Source organism: Dermacentor albipictus, chromosome 10 (assembly GCF_038994185.2).
Source record: "Dermacentor albipictus isolate Rhodes 1998 colony chromosome 10, USDA_Dalb.pri_finalv2, whole genome shotgun sequence".
Classification (NCBI taxonomy): domain Eukaryota; kingdom Metazoa; phylum Arthropoda; class Arachnida; order Ixodida; family Ixodidae; genus Dermacentor; species Dermacentor albipictus.
Window position 1 is genome coordinate 82,156,720 of NC_091830.1, and position 24,150 is coordinate 82,180,869.

General features: G+C 44.9%; 1 protein-coding gene across 2 annotated transcripts in view; it reads left to right on the forward strand.

Moving 5' to 3' along the window:
- The window catches only part of LOC135904201 (uncharacterized), a 56,063-nt gene that overhangs the window by 26,655 nt on the left and 5,258 nt on the right, over window positions 1–24,150 (forward strand). For both annotated transcript variants that reach the window (XM_070527125.1, XM_070527124.1), the window contains exon 4: window positions 18,388–18,456. In XM_070527125.1, coding sequence (XP_070383226.1) covers window positions 18,388–18,456 — 69 coding nt within the window. The remainder of the gene's footprint in view (window positions 1–18,387; window positions 18,457–24,150) is intronic.

Consider the following 24,150-nt stretch of genomic DNA (forward strand, 5'->3'; position numbering starts at 1 on the left):
GTATGTAGTGGCGACATTCTTTAGATTGTGAGCCACTCTGTGGCAATACGGCACAACTTCAGGCCTCTTATTTTGTGTGATGCAGTTACTTTTGTGCCGCTTCCCTTTCAGTTTCTGAAGCAATACTTCCGAGACTGACGTCACCACCACACTTGGGTAACCAGCAGTCTGCAGCCTATTTAACTGTGCAATGAAACTCATGTTCGCAGAGTGATGACAAGATTGCATTAAGGAAGATTCTAAACACATCAAAGCAATGGCGCGTTTCACAGTCTTTGAGTGCGCAGACGCGTAAGGTAAAAGTTCCTTACGTGCGCGTGGCGAGTACATCTGACAGGCGTGGCCTGTTTGTAAGGATAGCTGCAAATCTAAAAACTGGAGTTTATTGTCCCTAGATAGCTCATGTGTGAAAGTTAAACCTTTGCCATTGTCATTGAAAAGTGTTAATATATCAGCTACCGTCACGGAGCATTCGTTGTTAGTCTGTTTTATCACAACAAGAAAATCGTCAACATATCTAAAAATTTGAACGGAGTCATTGTTAAAGGCACCCTTAAGAGCGCGGTCGACAAAAGATAAAAAAATATTACAAAGAGCAGGCGCCACACATGAACCAATACACACACCATTTTTCTGGATAAAAAAGTTATTTTCGAACAGGATAAAAGTTGCACTTAAATAAAATTCAAGAAGGGACATGAAACTTTCCGAAGACAACCCGGTGGCATTGCAAAAATCTACCTCGCCACTTTCTTCGATGCACGTCATCACACTGCGAAATAGCTCATCATGCGGTATTGAATAGTAAAGATCTTCGACGTCAACAGAAAAAATGTCGGCTACTGAATGGATGTCTTCCAGAAAGGAAACAACATCGAAAGAATCCTTTATGCCATAAGGATCGTCAATAGTTAAATGCTTCAACTGTTTTTGCAAAAAGCGGCTAACCAAAACCTGCCAACAGTTGTTTTCACTGACTACTGTACGGAAAGGCACATCCGGTTTGTGTGTTCTTGCAGTGAAAAAAACATCTAAAGCAAGTACCTTACATTGTTTAACATCTTTCACAATCTTGGTGAGGCCTATATTTTCCAACAAAGAAATGGCTTTGCGTTTTACCTTCTGAGCTTTCTCACTTGCCAGAATGAAGTGCTTGTTGACAGCCTCAATGGCTTTTTTGTTGAAGACAGCAGACGGAGCTATCACAAACCCGCCCTCTTTGTCACTCAGTAACAGCCGCAGTTCATTGTCTCTAAAGAAAGATACTGTCCTTTTGATCACAGATGTTGAAGGTGGCGCGCTCCCAGTGGCGGTCCTACGAAGGCAGTCCACCCTATCGAGGAGGCACCGCTCCTGGTCCTCTAGTTCTGCTTTCCTTGCGATGCGCCTGTTCAAAGCCAGTAGCTCATGTGCAGGAATTCTTGGTTCTGTGCTGTACTTCGGCCCATTCTTTAGCAATGCAGCAACTTCGTCAGGAAGCCTGACGCCACCGAGTACCTGGAAACCAGCGGTGATCGGTTGCGTTTTTTCCTTTCTGCACGGTAGTCTGGACCGGAGGAGTGGCAGCAGCTGTGTCCACCAGAATTCTGTAGTCCGAGTTGATAGACGTCTGTAGAAACGAAACTTCTTCTCGGCCACAATAGGTGCATCGCGCGAGTAGCACACAGCTCTCAACCAGTCGTACAGAAGGCGTACCTGCCGCCAAATTTCAGAACGAAGAATCCGACACATTCGCCGCACGTGACCGACGGAAGGCCTGACGTTCCCGAAGAGACTCGCCACATCTTGAGGAACATGACCATTCTTCATGCAGAACGTAAGCATCCTTGCACGGCACACAGCAAAAGCTATGTGACTGACCAGAACAGCAGGATCAGGAGACAAATATCAGTCGGCCCTAATATTTGTGTCTGTGTCATAGGCCTCACCATGATTGTGAAAGATGTAAAACAATGTAAGGTACTTGCTTTAGAGGTTTTTTCACTGCAAAAACGCACAAACCGGATGTGCCTTTCCGTACAATAGTCAGTGAAAACAACTGTTGGCAGGTTTTGGTTAGCCGCTTTTTGCAAAAACAGTTTAAGCATTTAACTATTGACGATCCTTATGGCATAAAGGATTCTTTCGATGTTGTTTCCTTTCTGGAAGACAACCATTCAGTAGCCGACATTTTTTCTGTTGACGTCGAAGATCTTTACTATTCAATACCGCATGATGAGCTATTTCGCAGTGTGATGACGTGCATCGAAGAAAGTGGCGAGGTAGATTTTTGCAATGCCACCGGGTTGTCTTCGGAAAGTTTCATGTCCCTTCTTGAATTTTATTTAAATGCAACTTTTATCCTGTTCGAAAATAACCTTTTTATCCAGAAAAATGGTGTGTGTATTGGTTCATGTGTGGTGCCTGCTCTTTGTAGTATGTTTTTATCTTTTGTCGACCGCGCTCTTAAGAGTGCCTTAAACAATAACTCGGTTCAAATTTTTAGATATGTTGACGATTTTCTTGTGATAAAACAGACTAACAACGAATGCTCCGTGACGGTAGCTGATATTTTAACACTTTTCAATGACAATGGCAAAGGTTTAACTTTCACACATGAGCTATCTAGGGACAATAAACTCCAGTTTTTAGATTTGCAGCTATCCTTACAAACAGGCCACGCCTGTCAGATGTACTCGCCACGCGCACGTAAGGAACTTTTACCTTACGCGTCTGCGCACTCAAAGACTGTGAAACGCGCCATTGCTTTGATGTGTTTAGAATCTTCTTTAATGCAATCTTGTCATCACTCTGCAAACATGAGTTTCATTGCACAGTTAAATAGGCTGCAGGCTGCTGGTTACCCAAGTGTGGTGGTGACGTCAGTCTCGGAGGTATTGCTTCAGAAACTGAAAGGGAAGCGGCACAAAAGTAACTGCATCACACAAAAGAAGAGGCCTGAAGTTGTGCCGTATTGCCACAGAGTGGCTCACAATCTAAAGAATGTCGCCACTAAATACCAAATTCCGGTAGTGTGTTCCGCTCCTCAGAAACTGTCAATGTCGTGCAGCCGTATTTCTAAAACAAGTAAAAAACCTGATTGTGAAGAACCACGTGAAGTTTGTAGAATGCAGCGTCAGTGTCGTTTATAAGATTCCCTTGTCATGTGGCAAAGTGTATGTAGGGCAGCCAGGCCGCTGTGTTAACGAGCGCCTTAGAGAACATGAGCGATCCATACCAACAGGCACAGGTTCCCATTTGGCTCAGCATTGTAAAACATGCAAATGCAAACCCATGTTTCGTGATACCACGATTTTGAAAAAGAGCCCTGACACCACCGCCAGAGAGTTATCGGAAGCATTTTTCATTAAGTCACTGGAGTCACAGTGCATTAGTGTGCCTTCCTTAACCTTGTAAAGCACTGAATTTGGTTTTTTGGATTCTGTCGCATGAGTGCGCTCTTTGGATCGGATGTTGTTGGTGGCTTCACCGCATGGTGCTCACTGCGCATGTTCCTCTGGTTTGAGCGGTCTATAAAGGAGTGACGCAATAAAATGACGTCAGTTGAGAGTAGCGCCTTGTCCTGTCGTCTTGTGTGTGTCGTTTTGCGCTAAACAAAGTATTCATGAAGCATAACCAGCTCATGCAAGTGAATACACAGATTTCACAGCTTTTTGCTACCGCACTGCGGAATATGCAGATGGAAAACACTGCATAGATGTCAGTGCAGAATTGTTTATAGGAAAGATTAATGCACCTTTAATACCACTATAGAAACTAAATGACAGTTTTTGTTAGCATGTTAGAGCACTCAATATGAACAGCTTCTATTACATAACATTTCAGCTGCTGTCTGGCCCTGCTCCCGATACTGCACTGGTCAAACAAAGGTGCAACCACACTTTCTACAATGGCTTTTTGTATTATTGCGTCAGCTTTATAAGGCTAATTTTAGCCGCCCCCCCCCCCCCAGTTATCTGGGAGCCGTTGCATCACAGTGACGACAGCTGAGACAAGGATCTGTTTGTACGACAAGGTTAATCTTCCTCTTTTGCTTACTTAAAGTACTCACCCTCACTTTACTAATTATGTGGCACAGCAACACAATTGTTATATGCCGCCTCTTTAAAAATGCCTAATTTATTGTACAGGCAGAAATAGCTTCGCTAACCGCAGCACTACTCAATTTTCATTAAAAAGAATATCTTACTCCTGAAGCAGTGCAACAACTACCGCTACCAAACTGGTTGTTTGCTGGTGCAAAATATTAATAAGCTTACCGGCTAATGTAAAAACTACAATATTTTTATCGTCATATCAGCATTCATAGTAGCCATGCCATGTGTCGCATTCGCAGTTGTGCAAACAACATGCATTGCCGATTTATCTGTTAGCATTGCCCTTTCGCTTCTCGCTTGATATTGCTGGGCAAGCAGTCAAACTGGATAGTTAGACACTGGCTGTCACCTCCTTACCTTCCTTATGAATTGTGCGTTAAATGAGGATTTTTTCTTGGTGAAAGTGTCCTAGTTTGAGGCCTAAACAAGCTCCATGGGAGTTTGCATTTAAGGAGTGTAACCATCCTCTGAAAACATGTACATGAGGAACACTGCAGAAAGAGCACTTTAAAAAAAGAACACGAGTGTATTTATCACCAAGGCCAACCCTTGTGTCTTCTTAAATATTTATCAAGTCAAACTCAAAATTGGTACTGAGGTGCAAGGTGTCCCAACATATTACCTTGTGAAAGCACAGTGGTGCCTGGATGTTGTGGGACCAGCTCGGACGTGGAGATCAGCACTGATCAGTAACACTGCAGTCTCCTTACAGCTTTTCTGCAGGCCCAGCCACACCTGCAATAAAACAAGTGAGCTTGGTGCCACAAGAGTACTGTATTTACTCGCATAATGATCGCATTTTCTTGTAAAAAAAATGGTCACAAATTCAGGTGTGTGATCATTATGCCGGTTAAATTTCCCGCAAAAAAATTTTTTTCATCCCGCGTTTGCTGCGGGATGGCAACAGGTCAACAAATAGGTGGCTGCCACTGTATGTAGTGCGGGACACCGAAACAAAAGTGGCGGCCAGCGTAGCAAGCTGAACACACCAAATGCGCCTAACACGATTTTTTTTTCTCTCGAGTACATTACTTGCATTGAAAGTTTCTTCCATATCAGTAATGAATAATATCGTTAATATCAGTAAGTTTGTGGCAATAACGTCGCCATGTCCACTATGAGGGGGCAGAAACAGATGGGCATGCTTAGCTGCCAGTGACATAGAAAGACACGGCGGGCATGCTGCGGAAACTGCGGCATTTGTCTTCACTACTATCCTAATACAGCACGTTTCTGCTAAGGGTTGGCAAATATCTTAGCTGTGTTACAAGTGTCCGCGTATGGATAGGGTACACTTCTAACGTATCAGTGTAAACGTGGCTGCTATCGTTGCCGCTCGTGATTTGTTGCGTGCCCACGAGTGCAGATGAGAAGAATCGAAAGGCATCTTTTTTGTTGTTGACCACAACCATTACAAAGCCTACACATAATAAAGGCAATTTTGGTTGTAGCTTTTTTGTCATGGAAGTGCGGAGAGTAATGAAAGGAATGAAAACGAGCATCTGCTTAAAAATGTTTGGTGCCTGCAGACCGCTTGGTTTATCTTGAAGAGTTGTTCGCGTAGCATTCGACAGATGGTAAGCGCGATCATTAATAGCTAGACTTGGCACATGACATATCGCTGCAGCAAGTTAGGGGTGCACTCATTACACAGGAAATAAAAAAAATCGAATTTGGACGACAAAATTCAGGGCTGCGATCATTACGTGAGTGCGATCATTATGAGAGTAAATACGGTAAATATAGAAAGTGACACTGTGAACAAAGCAATACTTATTAGGTATGAAATGCTGATATTCGCCCTTAGAAAGCTTTAAGTAACAAAGCCTGCAAGATAAGAAAAATGCAATGTATGGGCCATCAGTACAAGAACATTAATCAAAGGTCCCTTCATTTTTTAGTCCCTTCTCCTCCTCATGCATAGATGGCAGTCAGGTTAAGTAAACTGGATCAGATTGCCACACAGTGTAAGCAAAGGTAGTCACTTTGTGGGCCAATTATGATACCATAGCACGACATGCATCCCTACAGTTGTTTTAATGTGTTCCGTAATGCTAGCCATCTTGTAGGCCTTACAGTGTCAAAGCATCCATAACTTTAACAGCGTTACCCAGCAGGGATAACCAATAAGTGTCCACAGCAGCACAACTCAGCATATCTATCAGGAGGCTTTCGTTAAACTTTTACAATTCTCCTCTTATGGCTTCATCCCAATTTTTGTCAATACAAGCTTGAAGCCTCTGCACAATCTGAATGCACCAGGGCACTATAAAAAATACCACATCTTCCTACCCAATTCCATGTTTAATATAAGACTGGAAAGTTCACTATCATGTGCAGAACAAACCAAATTGTTCTGGAATCAAGTAATCTTCCACTACCTGTGAAAAAAAAGCATGCAAGAAAGAGTACGTCGAGCACAGGGGTGTTGATGGATATTAAATACCACTGGGCTTCTTCGATTTTCGGAGTTCTGGCAGCCCGCTGGGAGCCAGACGGCAGCCAGCTAGTTCCGGTTCTGACAGGAAGTCACGTGGGCTGGGATCCCCACGACAACCCGAACCTGCCCGAAGTTTGCAAAATCGAACGCCGGTACAGCTGGCCAAATGTAAACATGCTACCAGCATGGCAGCGCCCGTCGAGGCCGACGCGCGCTCGGCGTAGTCGGCCCATTTGTGCGTTGCCAGCTTGAAAATATATAGTTGTATTCAGGAACACGATCACTTTCGCGCGATTTCGCGCGACTCGGCCAACCTCGCCTTGCGCAGCGCAACCGATGGCCTCCGACGAGGCGCATGACAAGACGCGAAATCGTGATTGTATACTCGAAAGCGAGAGCTGGAGGATCCCTGCTCGCAGCGATCACGTCGACCACCGGCGACAATGATGAGTTGGCGTTGTGTCATCACAAGACATGAAAAAGCAGGTTAACGGGTACGTCTCATACGCATAAAATTTCGCGCCGACCTGTTTGTGCTTCGATTTCAGAAAGTTTGTTGTGGCTGATGGTGCTTCTCATTTAAGGAGCTGGGGACGCGGCTGGCGCGTGAAAATGCACGTCGCATGTGACCAGCGAAACGTTTCACACGAAAAACAACATTGGTCGCAATCATGAGATCAATAAGCCAATGTACGTGCGTCTAAATGTACCGAGTGCAATCTGTGTATTCTTAGATCAACGGCCTGCAGTTCGAACACATGTCGGTTTCGAGCTGCCACCCAAGCATACGACGGAGAGACGGAGCGCACACGGCTAGCTGCAAAGCCTTAGATAACTGCAGAAAAAGGAGATACATCCGCATGCATACGCGAGATGTGTGAAAAGGAACGCCATCAGTGAAAGACGAACCCAAAATGTACCGCAATGTGTGAATGAGCGCCTACAGCTTGCGTGGAACACGATGCAGATAACATGCACGCATGAGAGTGCGGCGTGCTGATCACCGCCGCGAAGAAGCAATCAGGGGACACACACACACACACAAGCTTCAAACGGTTCACCACGGCTCGTTTCACACCGCTTCGCGATGCGGAGCGGAGCGTTAGCACCTAAAACGATAACGCTAGAAGTAAGGAAATCCGAAGATGACCGTAGACAGTTGGCTGAGCGAGGTAAGTTTAAGTCCTCAAGCGCCCGTGTAGCAATCCGTGAAGTCCCCGTAAAGATGGCGGCGAGCGCCCATCGCCTCTTTTAGTCGTCTGCTAGCCAGAGAACTTCCAGAGAGCAGCCAGACCAAAATCGTCCTGGCAGGTTCTGGCAGCCCGCGGGTAGCCAGAACCGTCCAGCGCGAGCAAAACGAACGCCCGGCGGAAGTGCGTAGTGCGGTGGGCGGAGCAACCCGAGAAAAACGAAGACGCTCTGGCTGGCTCTGGCAGCCCGCGGGTAGCCAGAAGTAGAAAATCGAAGAAGCCCACTGTCGTGCAGTAGACACCACGTCAACAAAACAGGCCAATGTATAAATGACTGGATCTGCAACCATGTTAACTGAATGCTCAGGTCATTTGGTGGTCACTTGGTAGTGCAAAGCTCACTTGCATTATTTTGTTTGAAAACTATGCAACTGTGGCAATGTGTTACGAGCATAGGGCTGGCAAGATTTGTGAGCCTTTCCTTATATGTGTGACAGAGAATCTGCGAGTTGGCTCGCCCTCCAGTAGATTATCAGATAGCAAGACTGCTTATTTATCATTGTAAAACAAGTGTCATAGTAGCCATGCTCCTTTTCGCAGTTGTGTGAGCAACATACATTGTCGATTTATCTGTTCTTGCCCTTTCACCTCTCACTTTATATTGCTCTGCAAGCAGTAAAATTGGATGGCTGTTAGACTGTTATGTCCTGTCACCTCCTCACCTTTCTTATGAATTGTGCATTAAATAAGGCTTTTTTCTTGGTGAAAGAGTGCTACTTTAAGGCATAAACAAGTTCCATGGCAGTTTGCATTTAAGCATCCTCTGAAAACATGTACATGAGGAACACTGCAAGAAGAATGCTTAAAAAAAAGAACACGAGTGTATTTATCACCAAGGCCAACCCTTGTGTCTTAGCATATTTCTCAAAACTGACACTGAGGTGCAAGGTGTCTATATCATATTACGTTGTCAATGAAGCAAAGCACAGTGGTGCCTGGATGTTGTGGGACCAGCTCGGACGTGGAGATCAGCACTGATCAGCAACACAGTAGTCTGCTTACTCTTTCTGCAGGCCCAGCCACACTTGCATTAAAACAAGTGAGCTTAGTCTCACAAAAGTATAATATAAAAAGTGACACTGTAAACTAAGTAATTCTTATTAGGTATAAATAGGAATGAAATGCTGATATTCGCCCATAGAAAGCTTTGAGTTAACAAAGCATGCGAGATAAGAAAAGTGCAATGTATGAGCCATCTGTGCAAAAACATAAATCGAAGGTCCCTTTTTTCGCTTCTCTCCTCCTTTTCGTGCATAGATGGCAGACAGGTTAAGTAAACTGGACCAGACTGCCACGTAGCGTAAGCAAAGGTGGTCACTTCTTCGGGGAGCAGCCTATAGGCTGCTTCTTGAAAGAGTATTAGAAAATGCTAATAATGCATATATGCATTATTCACAAGAGGCATTGTTTCTCTCAGAATGCCACAGCCAATCACATATGTCAAATTGACCATTTTAAAATGCATGAAAAGTACAGCATAGCTTTGAGGGTACCCCAAACTACTGAAATTCATATCGGCCATGTTCAGCAGACAACACCATAATCAAGCCTCTAGAAGTTGTGCATATTATTGCAAGTTGACAGAATAATGAGAAAGAGAAGGTGAGGGAGATGGTGCCACTATAGCATAGTTCAAACTCTATCCCACATCATGTGCAGAAGGGCAAAGAATGCGCAGCTTTCAGTTATACTCTCACCTGTGACAACTGCACCAGGTTGACTGACATGCGTAACAAGCAGTTTGTGATACCACGTTATTGCATCCTGCAACTGATGTGACATAAGAGATCAGCTTCAAGCTTGACGCTAAGCTATACTAGGGACACATAACGAACTGGCTACATTAAAATCTAAAGCAAAAGTGTTGAACATTGTTTGCCAGCCTGTGCACTTCATATTTTACAAAAGTTCTAGACAGAAATCCTGTGTTGGAAAGAGAGCACGCACTTTCCTAAAGCTTTCTCTCAGCATCCACACTTTTCTATGCATACATTATTAACCATTATTTACTTTGACACACTGTACACAAGCAGCACACTTGGAAAAGCAGAAACTAACATGTTTTTAGATCAGTGAGTTTTTCTCAGTGCTTTTGTTGCTGCAAACTTAGCCTGCTTCTGGAACGTATCTTAATAAACTTACCTAAAGCAAGTGTCCCTTTGCTAATTTTATTAGGGATTTTTCATTGCTAGCAATTAAGAAAGCAAAGCGCCAGGACTATTTTTTACGTGCATTTACGCAATCCTATGCCACCCCATTTCTCAGCAGCTTTAGAACATCTTCACTAATAAAACTTCATTCTCATTACTTAATGGAACATTAGTAAAATTGTAGAATAGCAAGAATTTATAAATTGCATGAGAGACTCAGAAAAGTTGACAGGTACCAAATACACGAACAGACCCTAGAACACATAAATGGCTGTGACCGTTTAGTACGTACCTTGTCAAAGCAGGCAGGTCAGATGCTTTGTCGTGCTGTTCAAGCTGCATAGTGCCGCAGCCTATGTGGTGCAGAGATGCCTCCGTCTCAGGAAATTGTGACATCCCTAAACAATAAATGTTCAGTTTATTGTAATCACTGCTGAAACTGCAAACTTGTGATTTGACAACATCGCGTCAAATTGGGGAAAGCTCTCGTATAGCCAGCTACATGAAGCTGCATCCGCTTAGAGAAATTAAATATTTCATTCTTACATCACAGGCGGTTATTCAACGTGTCAAAGGCACGAAAACAAACAGAACACTAAACACAAGAAATACAGGTTGCCTTGGCGACAATCTATAAGCACCAAAGTTTGCATACAAGCTAAAATCTTATCACGAGTCGGATCATTTAGATGCCGTCGCGCGTTAACGTTAGCTGTGAAAACATTTGCGCAACACATCAACGTACTTCTAGAATTGTCTATACGATTTCTTGCTGAGAAATTACGTACAGAAGCAGTGACATTTCCTGCTTGAATTTTTTTGCCCGTTCAGACCAAGCGATGACCCGGCGCTAGCATACTTCATAACAAAAAGAAAATAAACAATAGATGAAGCCCTTAGCAACATTAACCTCGGGGTAATTTTCGTGAAACTTTTTGCTAAATGTGCACTCCGATATCGAACGAACATTAGGAAATCACTGTTATTGTTCTTGTAGCTGTACTAATCATCTTCTGCTGCGCATGACAAGGTACAGTGCTCACGGAATGAAACGCGTCAATTTAGGGCTAATGCCCAGACTTTCGTTTGTACCGGCTGCAGTTCGTGTCACATCGACGTAACTTTGGTGTGTACACTTATAGCGGAGTCAGAGTCACCTTTAGTGACCAGATTCATAGCGACATGACATGGTACTCTCGAGTTCTCTGCACATATGCTGGGTTCTGCCAAATACTCGCTGTCGCGTTTCATTCCGTGAGCACTGTACACTACACTGTACACTGTACACTGTACACGTAGTGTTGAATTGCGGTGAACTACAGCACGCGATAGCACAGCTATCAACACATTCTTCCGTGCACTGTGACCCGATGCGGGAGCGGCGAGACAAAGAAGCGCGAATTTACCGCACTACGATAATCAACAACGGCGCACCGCAAGAAACATACAGCGAGCTAATAGCGTTGCACAGGCCCCAGGGCTTAGTGATCGTTAATTCACACAAAAAAGGAGCACATGTTCTCTAAGCACCTCGTAAATATGATCAAACGATCAGCATCACATCGGCCGCCCGCCGCAACAACGCCTATAGTCCTCTTTAAGTACCCCAATTCCTCGCCTATGCGCACCATGCAGCCCGCTACCGTTCCCGCCACCGCAGCACTGCCATCCACCTCCGCGCCAAGCATCCGAGCGTCGTCTGCTATAGCCTGGCTCAGTTATGGTTGTTAGTCGCGGCACTCGGCATTTACATGGTGCTCGCTGAATAAAGCAGCCGTTATTTCTTTCTGTTGTTGTTTAAGCTGAAGTATAATATTCTACAGACACCATACCTGAGGGTGCACGTCCGAAGAAAGGAGTGAGATGGAAAAGAAGGTGGGCCTACAAACCAAAGTGCACACGACGCTTGGTGACCCACACGTCGCCGGTACTGGCGTCTCCATGAGCGCAAAACTTGGACCGGACGCAAAAGACCTCGACCGCCAGCCACGTGCCCGAGGACAGTTACAAGGCACACGCAATGAGAAAATAAAATCGGCTACAGCACAAGAAGCGCAAACACCCGTAAGTAACGTGCACATGTCAGCAGAGCAGCGCCGCTCACTTGGTGCAGAGCTCGACCGCAGCGCCCTCACAGTCCCCGGAACAAGTCGCGCCCTGCTCGAAAGGAAGACTCGCGCAACTGAGAAACTACTTCGGTCCGAAATGAAGGGAAATGACGTCGTTTGTTTACTTCGCCGTCTGTGGTTCCTGTGATCGCATGAGTAGCGTGGGTAGTAGAGGCGTATTATTTCCATGTTTTTGCGTGTTTTAACGCGATAGCGTTAAGGAGCTCGTGTCGCAGAAAAGCCGGTGTCGTCGGCGTCGGTGTCGGCGTCGGCGTTTGCGGCGTTGACCGTGAGCGATAAATCACGGCAGGCGCTTCATAAATAAAAAGCAACTTCCAAGATTGGCCGGGTGGGAATCGAACCAGGGTCTCCGGAGTGTGAGACGGAGACGCTACCACTCAGCCACGAGTTCCATGCTTCCAAGCGGTGCAAACGCGCCTCTAGTGAATGCGGTGTTGCCTTCGAAACGAGCCGTGGAAAGTTATAATGCGGTGTATATCGGTAATTATGAACATGTAACGTACAGAAGTCGCAATTACAGGAGTTGCGAAGTGAATTTCCGCTGCATTTCTTCTGCGCTTTCCGCACACGCAGAGCCATCTTGCGGCAAACACAGAAGACTCCCTCCTCTCAATGTACGGCGCTGCCCCGACAGGAGGCGCGCCGCGCCCGCATTGGGACCACTGCCGGGCGCGTCGCGGGACTCCCTCTCCCCTGACGACGCTTCGCCGTGCTCCCGGTTTAGATTACTATCTCTCTGCCCGTGCCGATCACGACGTTTGGCTGGCGTAGATCGTTTCCCCTCCGAGACACCGAGTTCTTTGGTTCGTTCCGTTCGCTCAGGCGCACGTTTCGTTGCCGCGCCGAACGCTGCGTTGCTCGACGCTCACCGCGTGATAGGTGGGCGCTAAGTCCGATGGGGGGCGCATCGTAAGTGATCGCTGTGCCGTAGCGCATTGTCTTATACCCCTTGGCGGGTCGACGGGAACGCTGTCGCGTCCCACTCTTGAATGGGAAGCTTAAGCGTCCTCCAATTTTTTAGGCGGCCTTTTTAACGCGATAGCGTTAAGGAGCTCGTGTCGCAGAAAAGCCGGTGTCGTCGGCGTCGGCGTCGGGTGTCGGTGTCGGCGTTTGCGGCGTTGACCGTGAGCGATAAATCACGGCAGGCGCTTCATAAATAAAAAGCAACTTCCAAGATTGGCCCGGTGGGAATCGAACCAGGGTCTCCGGAGTGTGAGACGGAGACGCTACCACTCAGCCACGAGTTCGATGCTTCCAAGCGGTGCAAACGCGCCTCTAGTGAATGCGGTGTTGCCTTCGAAACGAGCCGTGGAAAGTTATACTGCGGTGTATATCGGTAATTATGAACATGTAACGTACAGGAGTCACAATTACACGAGTTGCGAAGTGCGTTTCCGCTGCATTTCTTCTGCGCTTTCCGCACACGCAGAGCCATCTTGCGGCAAACACAGAAGACCCCCTCCTCTCAATGTACGGCGCTGCCCCGACAGGAGGCGCGCCGCGCGCGCATTGGGACCGCTGCCAGGCGCGTCGCGGGACTCCCTCTCCCCTGACGACGCTTCGCCGTGCTCCCGGTTTAGATTACTATCTATCTCTCTGCCCGTGCCGATCACGACGTTTGGCTGGCGTAGATCGTTTCCCCTCCGAGACACCGAGTTCTTTGGTTCGTTCCGTTCGCTCAGGCGCACGTTTCGTTGCCGCGCCGAACGCTGCGTTGCTCGACGCTCACCGCGTGATAGGTGGGCGCTAAGTCCGATGCGGGGCGCATCGTAAGTGATCGCTGTGCCGTAGCGCATTGTCTTATACCCCTTGGCGGGTCGACGGGAACGCTGTCGCGTCCCACTCTTGAAGGCGAAGCTTAAGCGTCCTCCAAATTTTTCAACAACTTTGCTGACATTGCTTTCAACAGTGAGGACAGCCTGTGGAGCAGCCCTATCAACCGGACAGGGCCGTAAAATCTGTTTGAAGTTCGCAGCACATCGTCGTTTGGTTTGTGAATGTTAGAAGGTGTTCGTTTCTCAGCGGCGTAATCGACGACGGATTTGGCGTCGAGTGGTGTGCGCTTTGTTCCGGCTTGTGCGCCGTTCTACGGATGTGTACTGTTAATGAGTGGTGCTGTTTGTGCATCGGGAAATGGTGCCACGCCGGTGGGATTTGCTTTTTTGTAAAAACATCCGTGCCGTCTTTGGCGAGTGCTTCCGGAAACTGCTCGCCTTTTGTGCGTGCGTGTGTGTGTGTGTGTGTGTGTGCGCGCGCGCGCGCGCGCTTCTGATATGCGTGGAACGCGTAGGAACGTCCGTACAGTCTTTCGCGAGTGCTTTCGGAAACTGCTCGCATTCTGTCTGTGTGCGCACGCGTGTGACATTCGTCGTTATTGCGATTTGCAAAGGTGTTTTTCATTTGGTGACTGCGTCTGCGAATGCCAGGATGTGATACACGTTCGTCATTTAGAGACGCTGCTTCAATGTAGGGTCACTTACATTTTGGTTGCTTGGAGGTCAGCTTTCAACGCATGGCAAGGCATTGCAGTGCGCTTAACCATCATTGGCACACGAACTGCTTTGTTATTTCTCCTTTAATTTCAAATTCAGTTTTGTGTAGTATGTAGGGAGATAATGGTCACCAAGATGCGACGCTCATCTCGTTTTTTGCCACTGCTGTGCACATATGAGGATTTTTTACTAGGTCAAGCCCTCTCAGCAAGTTGTGAAACACTTAGTGCAAATAATTTTCCACAGCAGTAACTGTGATCATTACCACAATTGATCACATGACATTTTTAGGGATTGTTATTTAATTACAATATTTTTAATTTATTTGTGACAAAGTGCGATGGATTTTGACTGCTATTTTGGCTATCTGTTCACCAACCTATTTATACTGTCTTGTGGTTCTGCTTTTTATTTTTATATGTGGGCATGCACGGCCAATCGCACGCTTGCCTTCTACAATTGGACATAAACAGGCACTAACATGCTCTTAGCAGATTTGTATTTGACAGTATTTTGATTGACGCACTTGGCTATTTGGAAAATATGCAGGTTCAAGTTCGCCCTTATACTACCTCTGACTGATATATCTGATGCAAGCAATATTATTAGGATGTGACAAAGTGCATACATAATTTATCACTGATCAAACTGCTTGCAATAAACTTTGCCAACTCGTCCTTGTTTAAAGCATCTCCAAAGTGCTATAATCACATTGCCAGATTATTTTATTGCGTGCACAAACAAACATGTAACATTTTATTATGAAACTTTTATGGTACCTGACTCCTATATTGCAATAAAATCTTAGGCAGATCTACTCTCTGTACTAGGGATTCAAACTCTGCTGATAGCTTTTGACAATATCATTGTGCTATCCAGTGCTTACTGGCTGGTCGAGGAATGCGTCATGCAAAGGCAGTAGTATCGCCATAAGTGTTCATCCGAGAATATGTCCCCAAGTGAAAATCATTGCATCAAAAGTACCGACACCAGCTTTGATGGGGATGAAATTCCAGAAGTTGAGCTCTGAACGTCTTATTTGCTCTGTAGTTTATGCTGGTATATGTGTCATAATGATTCAATGTGATCATACAGCACATTGATCACACTCTTGCATTTACTACGAACAGCTCATAAATCTGACTGTCATTAATGAGCTTTTGTATGCACTACGACTTAAGTGCACACACTTTTTATGCAATTCAGTCATCTTCAAAGATCAAGTTGCTCATACGACTACAGTGCGTACACATCACATGCCACCTCACGCACGTCATACATAATCTCGTCAGGTCTACACAACTCATCGCACACATGTCACTCAAGCTCTATGCATTCATATCGCACATCGCATAAATCTCGTGCACTTCGTAAATGTCTGCGTAGCACATCATACAGATCTCGCCCGTTTTCTCTGCGAGTTCGTTCAATATGCATTTCATATCGTTCCTTTCTCGTCAAATCTGTGCGACATGCATCCATCTCGTTCTATTTCTTGTCAAATCTGTGCGACATGCATACATCTCGTTCTATTTCTCATACAAATTTTTCAATAGGGTACTGAGTAATATTGAAGGTAGTAAGGATGACTTCAGCCTAATTAAAATTAATTACGATTGCAGTACTTGCGTCCATCAAAAGAAGGAAAAAGAAACCCAGTAAACTTCGCCATCTTACGAACAAACGCGTTAGTATTTTCCATGAGATGTGTCTGTGCCAGACGAGTGACTGGTAATAACGCTTACGCCTTGTCGGGCAACTGGCACTAGGAGGTTTTCGCAGTATACTTTTTTTGGTGATCGGGTGGTTCATACCATCCCACCATTTCCACCGTTTGCACTTACAAATTGGTTGCATCCGCAACAGTCTTTACACTTTGTGTCGGACTAATAACATTTTCCGACTCCAATCCCGATACTTTCCCAATTTTGTAACATCTATACGCTGTTGTATCTCGTACGTTTTTTTATTCATTTACCTTCTTATTTATGCATTTATTTACTTAAAATACCCTCAGGCCCATATGCCAATAAAATGTGAGTGGTTACAGAGTAGTCGTGTAAAGCAAACAAGTGCAGTCAGTTCTGGTAATACAACGACTCTCCTGATTATAGAATGTTAGGTAATGTTTCGCGGAAAAGTTTGTTATCGGTTATAGCTACGATACTTGAAAGAAGGGGGTTGGATTCCTGAGGTGTACGGGATATGATAAACTTGAAAGGAAAGCTTCGTGTGACACGAATCAATTCCTACCTTACTGTGATGATTAACGCGGTTTGAGATGTACTGAGGCCGCAGTGTGAAGTCGTCGTGAAGTGTGGTGTTACGGAAAGTTTTATGAAACAGCAAAAGACGGGCGATTTTGCGGCGGTTAGCTAGTCGAATAAGTGTTAGGTTAGTTACAGGTTACACTCGCAGCACGGTTATAATTAGAAACAATGTAACGGGTAGAGTTATTTTGTACTAGTTCAAGTGTCGTAATCAGATTAGCATGCCTGCGATCCCGCATTGCAGATGCATATTCAAGTTTCGAACATATTAGAGTCTTGTAAAGGTGTTATAGTAAAGTTGCTGGTGCTTTGAAAAAGTTGCGCCATAAATACCCGAGCATAGGATTAGCATTGCTAATGACGTACTGTATACGAATGGTCCAGGGTGTTATTTGTGAGGTGTATACCAATATATTTATATAACCCGACAAAATCTAAGGGGATGTTGTTCAGATGGTAGGCGCTAGGAGTGGAACTAGATGTGAATCTGCGCATCATTTTTATTAGATAATATTTAATTCGAGTAGCTTGCAAAACTTTACAACCGCTGAAGCATTATTTTTAACTCATGGTATTTCATAATAACAGCTTATGTCACAATTCTTGAAACTCCACCTACTAAGACATTTAGGGCGGGCACTGTTGATGTATTGCACACTGTTCTTGAAATACACTCAAGTAGAACTCTTGCTTGATCTAGTTGGTTCATGCTTCACGAAGGACACAAACGAAATTTTGTCGTTTGTGTCCTTCTTCAGTTCTCTTCATCTGCGCCTTGCCTTTACTCATTCAATCTTGAAATATATCGCTAAATTTCGAGTGGGACTTGCGCGAACCTATCGTAATTACTTCAATATCTTCACTTTGCAGGCAAATTCACATAGTATATTTGGCCGCTTCAGATGCACTTGTACATGGACTTTACTGAACTGGGATACCTAGTGTTCTAGAGTAAAGTTGTGCACTTGATAAATGTATTGTTTCATTCCTTGAGAACTTGCAAAATTTAGGTATTTATTTATTGAAACTGCGCCCTTAACCAACATTTTGTATTGTGAAATAAGTACAGTTTAGTTGTCGTTCTCCGCTTTTCACTTCATACAAAATATCATTCGGATTGGTTCCGGGGTTGTCTTAGGTGAGCATTTGTACGTTTCAGGTTTTTGTATTTGGAAGTTGGAATCGGCCGCGGTGTTAAGCGCCATGTTACGATTGGCCCTGTTAAATTAGAATTGTTAGACGGCTGACAATTCAGCACGGAACGTTTGAAAAGGTAGTTTACGCGCAAGAAAAGCCAGTTTGATGCAGTATTAGTTTAGGATACCTCCTCTCGCATTCTACGAGCATGAAGAGCTGGTGAGGAATTTAACGCATGTTTATTTTTCCACGTTTTATTGAAATATAATCACTGAATGTGATGACTATGTTATTCTCCTTGTCATTTCTTACTTTTTCTACTTCGCTTCGAAGGCTCGTACTGAAAGAGTTTACTTCAATCGAACTTGCATTGAATTAGTTAGTGTCAGCTCATATCTTTAAACATTGACTTTATTTTTCAGGTGGTTGAAATTGTATGCTCTATGTACAACGCGTGCCTTCCGCTGGCTGAAGAGCAGAACCTGAAACCGGTAGGTGCTCCCACTTTTTTGGCATAACGTTTCTGAAACGACATAGTTACTATCACGATTGAATAAACGTGAACGGCCTGCCGCATTCTTCGCCTGTGGTGCCCGCTGGTGCAGCAGCAGCCCAGAGTGAAAGCGCGGAAACACAGCCAAAACGTTCTGCGCTATACGTCAGACTTGACTACATCATATGCGTGTCAGTTGATCATGAAGAGGGTGTGTTACATTTCCTAGACACTACTGGGTTCATGTTGCATCGGGGTACGAAAACAATTCTTAAGCGCAGAACTCTTACAACAATGTTTCACTTGAAGGCCGCGCCGTTAGGGTAGGATTAAAGTTAAACTGATTTATTCAGTTTTCCAAATACGCAGAAGGACTTTTTCACCGCGTAGCTTTGCTATATAAGCGTGAGAAGCTGTATTGATGCTACGCATTAGGTCAACGCGAATTTTTTTTATTATTTGAGCATTTTATTAATAATGAAGCATTTACTTTTCCGAAAACCATATTGTCACGTGGGGCTGATGTTGCAGAACACAGTAGCAATACTGTGAATGACAAAACTAACTTTTATTGGGCGAACCTATGCCCACAAGACAGGCTATACAACGATAGCGGCGAACACGGTCGGCGACCGTCGAAAATCTGATAAACGGGTCAAGCGCGTCGGCTTTTATACATCAATCGTCGAATGTTCCAGACTAATGTTGGGACCCGCGTGTCTTCCACAAAGTTCTACACCATTCGCGTCAGGCGATGAAATGAGATAACGTAAGGCTTGGCGAAAACAGAGAGCGAATAGAAGCATCGATATCTTTCCAGAACATCTGATACATGAGGGCGCGTCCCGTGCAGTGCGATAACATTTGTTAGGCGGCGCAACGTGGCCGCCCGATAAAGTACACGTGTCATTACCCCCTCTCTTAAAAAGCATCGACCCGATGCTGCAAACAAACGAAAGTAATAAAGAAACGCACTCGTAGCAAAGAAAACAACAAAATAAGGAAGTTCGTCATCATCATCATCATCAGCCTGATTACGCCCACTGCAGGGCAAAGGCCTCTCCCATGCTTCTCCAACTACCCCGGTAATGTACTCATTGTGGCCATGTTGTCCCTGCAAACTTCTTAATCTCATCCGCCCACCATACTTTATGCCGCCCTCTGCTACGCTTCCCTCCCCTTGGAATCCAGTCCGTAACCCTTAATGACCATCGGTTATCTTCTATCCTCATTATATGTCCTGCCCATGCCCGTTTCTTTTTCTTTCTTTTTCTTGATATCATTAACTCGCGTTTGTTCCCTCACCCAGTCTGCTCTTTTCTTATCCCTTAACGTTACACCCCCCATTCTTTCCATAGCTTGTTGCGTCGTCCTCAATTTAAGTAGAACCCTCTTTGTAAGCCTCCAGGTTTCTGCCCCGTACGTGAGTACTGGTAAGACACAGCTGTTACAAAATTTTCTCTTGAGGGTTAATGGCAATCTGCTACTCATGATCTGAGAATGCCTGCCAAACGCACCCCAGCCCATTCTTATTCTTCTGATTATTCCAGTCTCATGATCCGGATCCGCAGTCACTACCTGTCCTAAGTAGATGTATTCCATTACCACTTCGAGTGCCTCACTGCCTATCGTAAACTGCTGTTCCCTTCCGAGACTGTTAAACATTACTTTAGTTTTCTGCAGAATAATTTTTATACCCACCCTTCGGCTTTGCCTCTCCAGGTCAGTGAGCATGCATTGCAATCGGTCCCCTGAGTTACTATGCAAGGCAATATCATTCGCGAATCGCAAGTTACTAAGGTATTCTCCATCAACTTTTATCCCCAATTCTTCCCAATCCAGGTCTCTGAATACCTCCTGTAAACATGCTGTGAATAGCATTGAAGATATCGTATCTCTCTGCCTGACGCCTTTCTTTATTGGGATTTTCTTGCTTTCTTTATGGAGGACTACGGTGGCTGTGGAGCCGCTATAGATATCTTTCAGTATTTTTACATACGGCTCGTCTACACCCTGATTCCGTAATGCCTCCACGACTGCTCAGGTTTCGACAGAATCAAACGCTTTCTCGTAATCAAGGAAAGCTATATATAAGGGTTGGTTATATTCCGCACATTTCTCTATCACCTGATTGATAGTGTGAATATTGTCTATTGTTGAGTAGCCTTTATGGAATCCTGCCTGGTCCTCATCTTGGCAGAAGTCTAAGGTGTTCCTTATCCTATTTGCGATTACCTTGGTAACTATTTTGTACGCAACGGACAGTAAGCTGATTGGTCTGTAATTTTTGAAGTCCGTGGCGTCCCCTTATGGATTAGGATTATGTTAGCGTTCTTCCAAGATTCCGGTACGCTCGATGTCATGAGGCACTGCATATACTGGGTGGCCAGTTTTTCTAGAACAATCTGCCCACCATCCTTCAACAAATCTGCTGTTACCTGATCCTCCCCAGCTGCCTTCCCCCTTTGCATAGCTCCGAAGGCATTCTTTACTTCTTCCGGCATTGCTTTTGGGATTTCAAATTCCTCTACACTATTCTCCCTTCTATTATCGTCGTGGGTGCCACTGGTGCTGTATAAATCTCTATAGAACTCCTCAGCAACTTGAACTATCTCATCCATATTACTAATCATATTGACGGAATTGTCTCTTAACACATACATCTGATTCTTGCCAATTCCTAGTTTCTTCTTCACTGCTTTTAGGCTTCCGTCAAGGTAGGCACAGGAATACGTTTGCCGGGCTAAAAATAGCGCCACTCAGGCAATGCGCAGAATTGTGAGTGTCTAGCTGGCCGATAGAACAGACATCGACATCTTCTATTACTCGGTCAAGATGATCTGCTTCTCATGGCAGTTCAGCATGTTTCGGCAGCGTAGGCACAGGGCAATGGGCGCAAATTACGTAGAAAATTTCGTTGATACAATTGGGCTATCGAGTTGGAACGGGATGCCAGAGCGCTGGTGGCGTCCTCTGCTGGCAGTGTAGGAGACGCTTTATGGCGTTTAGGAGCGGTGCTATCACAGAAGTGCACAGAAATGCCAAAGCTTCTGTATAAGGTAAATGTTATCCTGTCCTAGAAGAGTCCTTCAGCTATGGCAACACTTGTGTCGCTCAGAAGGTTGGTGTGTATTTTTGATTTGTTTTTTCTATGGTAACATCAATTCTAGGCAGTTGATGCTGTTCACATAGAGGAAGGACTGATGTGGCTGCAACCGACAAGCTGAGAGCCCCGTGATAATCGGCCAGTAACGGAAGTGGCACTCGAAAATGGTTCGATGACTGGGCCAATGAGGTCAAGGTAAAATACCATAAACTAAATTGAGGCCATAAACAGGCTTTAGGACTCACTAAGACGGTTGCGCTCAGCCTTTGTCCGAGTAGCCCGTGGTCACCAAAAGTATGAAGAGCAGCGACGCTACAACAGCCATATATTACAACCTTCCCGTGAGGCAAGAGTAGCTGACAGACACAGCTTGACATCTCAGCCTTGGTGCCAGAAGCTTGTTTGGTTTCTTCCATATTAAGTATCCTCGTCTTTGTATATGCTCATTTGATACCACAGAAACGCTTACCCGTAACAAGGTCTCATTCTAGAACAGATTTCATTCTACAGTGAGCATGAGCGCATGCATGAAACACCAGAAACCTAATCCGATCATGGATACCTTCTCAAAAAAGAAGTGCTCCTTGGAGGGTCGGTTAATGGCATCACTACTTCCAAACACGAATGGCTGAAGGCAAGTAATAAATGTGCGTTGTGCTCAGGTGAAAAGAAAAGCAAGCATGCATAAACCTATTTGCTGGCTTAAGCGTAAACCAAAGCCAGTACTCGCGCACTTTGGACATAGGCGAGAGCTTTGATGGACACCCGAAATTTAAGATGTCGCCTTCTTTGCAAAAAGATGCGCTTCCAAGTTTTGGAACTGTCGGACCTGGAAGTGAGTAACACAGATATTGGCAGTATGCTGCAGCAGTGGCGGAATGGATAAGAAGAATGCCGTCTTGAGGCACGTGAAATATTATTCGCGCCGGAGATGTTGAATGAAGATGATGACCGGTGAAATGAATAACGGTTTCTGAGTGAGGCCGCTTTTCCGCCGGTAGATCAAACTGATTACATTTATTTTAGAGCACCACGAATCAATCATAGTTGAATGATCGCTAGGCCAAATGCACCCTCCGCGGATGCTCAGCGGCTATGGTGTTGGGCTGCGGAGCAAGAGGTCGCAGAATCGAATCCCGGATACGGCGGCCGCATTTCGATTGGGCGCGAAATGGGAGAACACCCGTGTTCTTAGATTTAGGTGCAGGTTAAAGAAACCCAGGTGGTCAAAATTTCCGGAGTCCTCCACTACGGCTTGCCTCAAAATCAAAAAGTAGTTTCGGTACGTAAAACCCCACAATTTCAATAATTTAATTTTAGGCCAGATTACCGCCGGGCTCAGGAGTACAGTGGCCACTGACCTGGCCTACTAATGGTGCAAAAAATCGGTGAACAGGTGCGTTTACGCGTATGTTCACAGTTGTTCTGCAGCATCAACATTGATATCACCAACATAAACACGAGAAGTGAACAATAGTTCGTAATCAGTTGCAAATATGTTGCTGTCTTTGCAGAGAGCCTGACAACTTTGCCATAAGAGCAGCATCTACATGTCCTGAAATTCGTACTTTATTTGCTTGAAATATTATCCTGCTCTATGGTTATGTAAGTGACGCTTGTGTCAGTTGCAAACGTCAAATAGGTCGTGTATGTCAACTGTAAAGCATGACCTAAACCTTACTGCTGTATATTACGCGTAGAAGTTCAGCAAAACCTGTGACTACGTTACGCGGACTAGATTGTCAATCTTTTTTGCCCAAAAACTAAAGAATCACCAGAGCATCAGTTTGCTGCGCGTATCTTCCACAGAACTCGCCATGGTTGCTCAGTGGCTATGGTGTTGGGCTGCTTAGCATGAGGTCGCGGGATCGAATCCCGGCCACGGCGGCCGCATTTCGACAGGGGCGAAATGCGAAAACGCCCGTGTGCTTAGATTTAAGTGCACCTTAAACAACCCCACCCGGTCAAAATTTCCGGAGTCCTCCTCTACGGCGTGCCTCATAATCAGAAAGTGGGTTTGGCACGTAAAACCCTAAATATTATTATTATTATCTTCCACAGGTCTTGTACCAGCAAGCAACGCCTTTAGCACGTTTTGAACTCAAATGTTATGAAATCTTATCCCGATGTCAGCCATTAGATTGGAATACCAGACATTCGAAAATATACTGTGACTCTTTTTCTAGTAACAATCTAAACGTTGTCAGACATATGAAAGGGCATGTGTATAAGTAGGTTGTAACCGATAAATATTCGAGCGAATGAGAGTTGTGATGTTTTAGAAAGATGAAAAGTTAGCTTGCTTAAATTTACTTGATAGTGTGCGATTTGCGCAGGCTTTTTTCAACACAGGTTTCATGTTCTTTTTTTTTCACTCGGTGACAGGGTTAGTTACACAATGACTTACTTATGAAAGCAAATTTCAGTACACATACAACTGAGTAGCTGTCTATTGTGCGGGAATTTTAGAGTGCTGTTATTTGGCAAGACATATCTTAGATAGTGGTAGCAAAGTAGGACTTTCAGTAGCACTGTAAGAAGAGCGCTTCTGCTAATACTCCTGCCGGCCTGTCAGTTTCAGTTATA